General features: G+C 49.3%; 1 protein-coding gene across 1 annotated transcript in view; it reads left to right on the top strand.

Annotated features, from left to right (window-relative positions):
* The first annotated feature begins 5794 nt into the window (after positions 1–5794).
* The window catches only part of C8H3orf20 (chromosome 8 C3orf20 homolog), a 62101-nt gene continuing 61367 nt past the window's right edge, over positions 5795–6528 (top strand). The window contains exon 1 of the mRNA XM_024556373.3: positions 5795–6308. Within this exon, the coding sequence (XP_024412141.2) occupies positions 5831–6308 (478 nt within the window). The 5' untranslated portion in view covers positions 5795–5830. The remainder of the gene's footprint in view (positions 6309–6528) is intronic.

The raw sequence follows: 6528 nt of genomic DNA, 5'->3' as shown, positions 1-6528 counted from the left end.
TGGTTTGCCAGGCAGTTCCACTCCGGGATGAGGGTGACTGTGCGGTCCCGTCTCGGGTGTAAATCGTCTGTGGGCCGCAGGCAGTTAGGTCGAGCTTGATCACGGGTGCTGCTTACTCGCAGATCCACTGCTCTCTAGAGCTCCGCCTTTCTTCTCATCTGCTAAAGAATTCCAGCGTCCGTCCAGAGCTGTGTATGTGCTGAGCAGGAGAGGGGACAGTGTCTGTTAATCTCCCCAGTCCCGTCTCCACTTCTTTCCTGCATCAGGTGAGGGCCTGTGCTCGTGCCCGTCCTGGCCCGGAGCCCTGCTTGCTCACAGACTGCAGTCCTGCGATTCCGTCCGGACCGCTCGCTGTCCTTATCAAAGCACTTCTGACTAAAACCGGAGAAAACAGCACAGAAGGCCGGGGCCAGATAGCCGGAGGGAGCTCGGTGTCATCTTGTTTTTATACAGCCATATGCACTTCTACCCCAAATCGTATTCTTGGGTCGGTGCCAAGAGAAGCACGGGAGTATGCCCTTTCCTTTTAAATCTACACCCAGGCTCCCCCATCAACTTTGCTCTTGGCAGGTGCACTCGGTTTTCCCCTTCTCACCCCTGATCTGCGTGTGCCCCGCTGTGTCCCCCTGGCAGTTTGCTGTGTCTGTGTCTTTTAAGAACCCTTCCAGATGCACCTAGGACTGAAAATCCCTCTTTACTTTAGGCAGAAATCAGGGTGCCATGCATGCGGCCCCACTCCTTGGCTAACACCTCCAGCAACTGAACATCTCACACACTCCTTCCCACTGCACATTCCCGCCACACCGCCAGCCCCTGGGGGGAGCGCCTGAAAATACAGATGCCTCCTTTGCTTGCAGTGCTTTTACACAAGGGGTTCCTATATAAACTGAGGGGTTCCTGTTTCCTACAAGATGAAGTCCAGACTCAGCATTTTACACAAGCTTTTCTCAGCCGGCCCCTGCCCACCCCTTCCACATGGCCCTCCCCCATCTACACTAACCTGTAGCATCATCTAGCTTCTTGCAGTTCCCCAAATTTGCCAGGCTATTTGAAGCCTCCAGCCTGAACAAGTGTCATTCCCATTGCCTGGGATGCTCTTCCTTTCCTTGTTCACTAGTCAGCTTCTATTTCTGGACCAGTTTCTGACACTTGTATTATGCAGCCTTCTCCAACCACTTTGAGTAATTACCTTTTTCTACTTAGCATTCACTGAACACTTAACTCTGTGCTAGGCATTGTGCCAATGCTTTACATGAGTCTTCTCAATTAATCCTCACGGTCTCCGGAGGGGGAGACTAGTGTCCACCTGGGGCCCTTGAGAACATTACACAGATCAATCGCCAGGCTCAAGGTCACCTAGCCTAAGCTCTTAGGCACCAAGTAACACTACCTTCTCTGGGCTTCCATTCTGACTTGCAGAGAGCACTCTACCTGGTCATCATAGCCTGGTGTGTGTGCCTCTCCCCTCGTCTCTGTCCTGTTCATACCCTGGGACAGAGGATGCAGGCAGCGAATGCAGAGTGAAAGTGGCCCTGGGCCCGTGGTCGTCTTTTTTATGCTTTATAGGCTTCTTACACAATCTTTTCATTTCTCTGGGGGAGTTAGGTCTTGGAACTTTGCTTATAGTCTCTGCACGGGTCTCTTTGACTCTCCGTTGCACCTCGATGCCCCAAATATTTTTCACTTTCTTGCACGTGGCACAACTATACTTGGTGTCGTGGAGACTGTAAAAGGAGAGAAGACATGGTCCCTGCCCTTCATTTGAAGAGGTGAAACTTACCACATGGGACACAACTAGCAGTTAAAGGTGGTACATTTGAGTATTTGTATTGAGTATTTGATTTTGTAACAAATGCAAATTCTTCGGCATGACATACAAGGCTCTTCGCGATCCGATTCTAGACCGTTTCTCCAACTTCACCTGCTGCTCTCCCACAGGCCTCCGTGACCCCACCCCTACTGATACGTTTTGTAGTTCTGCGCACCCACCAAGCTTTGAATGTCTCTGCTCCTTTGTACATACAGTTCCTTTGGCCAGGAATGCCTTCTCCTTCCCATGTGCCGGGCAACGTCTTACTCATCCTTTACGACAACCCTCAGTGGGACCCTTACATAGCTGTATGTCCGTTATGTAAGACTCTTTGCTCTGATAAACACTGAGTCCTTAAGGGCAAGGCCCACGTCTCAGTGATGGAAAAATGAATGAATGACTGGAAAGGAGGGAGTGATGATGTTCCAGGATGGCTAGTTGTCAGTCAATAACACATGTGACTGCAAGAAAAGAGGTCTGAATAAAGTGGCTGAAAGAGATGAGGGCGTGTTCTCATGTGAAACAAGTTTGGAGGGAGGAGGCTAAGGGCTGGTGTGGGGGTACCTTGAGAGTAGCAGGAGCCAGGATCTATGGGCCCTGCTCAGCCACCTTTAATGCAAGACTTCCGTCCTCAAGGTAACCTCATGGCTCCAAATGGCTGCTGGAGCTACAGCCATCTCATCCATTCCAGAATAATGAGAAGGGCACTGGGTAAAGAAAGGGTTCTCTCCATGAAAGCAGCTTCCTTTAAAAAGATTTCTCAGGGTCCTACCCGACAGCTTCCACCTTCATCTCATAGGCCTGACTATAAACACATGGCCACCTCTAGCTGAATTTTGAAGAGATAAGTGTATGGTAATGAATGTAGACTACGTGTGCATTTAATTTAAATTATTTCTTAAAAAAAAAACCCAGCTTTTAGATTTGAATAGACTTTTCTCCAAAGAAAGTATAAATAACCCATAGTACATGAAAAGATGCTCAGCATCACTCGTCCTTAGGGAAATGCAAATCAAAACCACAATGAGATATCACTTCATATCCTCTAGGATGGCACACACTATAATCAAAAAGGCATTATAATAACAAGAGTTGACAGGACATGGAGAAGTTAGAAACCTCGTGCGTTAGGTTGGAACTATGAAATGGCGCAGCCCCTTTGGAAACCAGTCCGGCAGTTCCTCAAAATGTTAAACATGTAGTCACCATAAGCTCAGCAACTGCACTCCTAGTTACATGCCCAAGAGAAAGAACACATCTGTCTGCAGTCCGGGAGCGTTTGTGGGAGCGCGATCCACAGCAGCTAAAGATTGGAAACAACCAAAACGTCCACCAAAGGATGACTAGATCAACAAATTGTGGTGTAGCCATATAGCGGGATATATTATTCTATTAAAAATGGCATACTGATACCTACTGTAACATAGACCTCAGAAAATGTGCTAAAAAATGAAATCATATAATATGTGGCCTTTTGTCACAAAAGGCCACATATTATATGATTTCATTTATGGGAAATGTGCAGAACAGGCAAATCTATAGAGACAGAAACTAGATTAGTGGTAGCCTGGGGACAGGGGGAATGGAGAGTGACCGCTAATGGGTTTCTTTATGGCGTGATGAAAACGTTCTAAAATTAGATAGAGTATTGGTCGCACAACTTTGAATATACTGAAAGCCATTGTACACTTTTAAAAGACTGAATTGTATGGTATATGAATTATATCTCAATAAAGCTGTTGTAAAAATCAGCTTTTATCTGGAAGACATCTTTAAAATTAACCTCACAGGAAAGGCCCTGGTAGGGGGTAGGGAGAAGTTCCTCCAACCAGTTAATATTTCAAGGATTTTATTTGTCTTCTCTTCATCTGAGTCCTGGCTTTTAAAAAAAAAAAAAAAATCAGCCCTGCATGCTCAGGGTCAGATCCTCTGGCTGGCTTCCCAGATGGCAGAGATTCTGAGTTGTTTCTTTGTTCTGTGGACTTATCATTAAAAAAAAAAAAAAATGAACCTATTTTTCCGAGTCTCCAGAGCTGAGGAATAGATGCCAGGGGGTCAGCAAATAGACATAAGCAGCCATTTTATCTGCACGTCAGCCAGATGTCAGGGGGGCTTGCGCTGCGGGCTCCTGTGCCTTGGAGGTTTTGGTGCGGATAGGTGGGCAGAGCAGCTCAAAGGCTGTGGGGGTGGAGTGTGGGGGGTGAAGGGTCTCCGTGCCAGGAGTCTGCAGACAGGCGACTCCTAACCAAGAGCTCCGTCTCTCTAAGCCTCTGATTCCTCGTCAGTAAAACCAGAGAGATAAGAGCCTTCTCACCCCAGGGCGGTCTCACCAGATCGCCGCACGCACCTGCTCAGCAAACACGGCTGGTGCGCAGCAGGGGCGTGACCCTGGAATGGTGAACCTGGGGTGGCTGCAGGGGACATGGTGGGAAAAGTGGAAGAATGAGGTTGTCTGGTGGGAGAAGACAGCCGTGGATGAGGTGGGGAGCCACCGTCAGGCTGAAGGTAGTAGAATTGATGGTTGGAAGGTCGTCAGAAGGCACTGGCCAGCGGCCTTTCCTCTGCTCTGAAGGTCCCCATTACTGGCAAGTGTGCTCACTGGAGCCGTCCGAGTCCGACAGCAGGGGCGGCCCACTGACCCTGCAAGGCAATGCTGGCACAGGTGATCAGAGGGGGCCACCCTTCCTCTCTCAGGCTCTCTTAGACCAACCTTCCCGTGTGTTCTGAATCCTTGAGCATCTGTTACAGAGGCTCCTATTCTCACAAAGCCCCCCAGAAATGAAATCATTTTTGTGTAGTGCAAGATCAGGAACTGACTTTATATTTTTGTTAATGTATGATGGTGTTTAGATGGATACATGGACCGTCCTCGTGGGGTTCATTTTGATCAGGTGGATGAAACTTTCAGGTCTGATTAAAAACCCTAGAAGTTTGTGTGCACAGTTTTCCCTTGGCCATATAGTGTTCATCCCCTCGTTCTTCACACTCTCTCTCTTCAGCTGGCGGTCCGTTTTTGGTATAAAGTAAGAAGATAAAAATAAAACACAGTTAGAAGAATGTCAGGGTAAAAACCACCTAGTAGCATCCAATAGTGGTCAGCTGGCCCGGACAGGAGCGCGCTTCTTTGCTAACCTCCCTGCCCCAAAGGTCCACGTGAGGAGCACCCGGAACCCTCGAGAAGTTTTACTAAAGTGGGAAAATACTGTTAGAGTTTACTGATTTTAAGGTACACATTTTCCCTCATTTTAACGTCTCCGAAGTTGTGATGTGTCCTACAGTCAGTGGCATCTTACACTGATTTTTTCCTTGTAAGATGGTGCATCGGTTACATAAATCTTAGATTTCATGAAAGGGGCAAATGATATTAGTCACTGAATTAAGAAAACTCATTCTCCTCATTTTTCCCTGTCTGCCCTGGGATGTGCCTGTTGAATAATTCCATGCCCACCCCTGCATTGCAAACAGGAACTCACCCAACCAGGAAGCTCATCACCTTCCACCAGAGAAAGCTGATGAAACACCTTTTCATTTTTGCACGTTCTTATCAATAGACCCAAAGCAGATCTCCGCCCTCAGCTCTCTAACGGCAAAAGGTACAGTGGGAGCTTTCTCCCTTCCCATCCTTTCCGTTCCTCCGGCCCCTGGGGTGGTCCCTCGGCAGGAATTCAGTTTGTGTGACTGTTCCTGGAAACCTTTCTGGAACCTGCTCACCCCCAGGTCCTCCCCAGAGTGACTCACTAATGCGGGTCTATCTGAGGTTTCTCTGGGAAGAAAAGGGGGGAGGGGCATCCCTTTGCCCTGTTGTGGAGGGAGTGACCAATTCTCATCCTTCCTGGATAGGACCTGCTGGCTCGATGACCTAGAAGGGCCATTTCGGCACTTCCATTCTGTCTCCAAGCCTTCACCTTAGGTAAGAACTCTCACTCTCATTCACCTCTCAGGGTGCTCCGACTCTTCAGCTGAAGGTCCCTCTTGCCCAAGATGGAGAGCATTACCTAACAGTATGCACGCGCTAGCGACATGAACAACGTCAAGAGTAACCGAGAACTGTACCTGCAGTACACAGCCATGGCCCCTAAGCTGCTGGCCCGCATCTCCAAATTACTCATCACGTGCCGGAACGCAAGCATCGCTATACCTAAGGGCATCAGAAACATCTTTGAGTTCACTTGGGAGGAGCTCATCACTGACCCCATGGTGCCTACCCCGTCTGACATCCTGGGCCTGGAGATCAGCTTCGGAACCCCACCTGTGGTGCTTGCGGAATCAACCCCTGTGCAAGTTCCTATCCAGAAGAAGCCGCTGCCACCACCAGTACCTCCACCACCGATGCTAACCGCATCCACCGGGCCAGCCAAGTTCACCCCCCAGACTCCCACCCCTGTCCGTCGGGTGCACTCCGGCCAGGACATCCTGCACAAGTTCCAGCGGCAGTCTATCCACCTGCTGACGGAGTTGCTCACCCTGAAGATGAAGGCCATGGTGGAGTCTGTGTCTGGTAAGCCTGGCTGGTCAGGTTCTTCTCCATTTTCTATGGGCCCGGAGGGGTCTGCCCAGACCCGTGTGTGTGTGTGTGTGTGTGTGTGTGTGTGTGTGTGTGTGTGTGTGTCTATGGCATCCGCCCCAAACGGGCCAGCCACGGTGCACTGGGAGCAGTGGCCGCTGTGGGTCTGCTGTAGGACCGGGACTCCTTCCATGACCAGCCTCGAGGATCATCC

Source organism: Desmodus rotundus, chromosome 8 (assembly GCF_022682495.2).
Source record: "Desmodus rotundus isolate HL8 chromosome 8, HLdesRot8A.1, whole genome shotgun sequence".
NCBI classification, from domain to species: Eukaryota; Metazoa; Chordata; class Mammalia; order Chiroptera; family Phyllostomidae; genus Desmodus; species Desmodus rotundus.
This window is presented reverse-complemented; position numbering and strand designations above follow the sequence as displayed.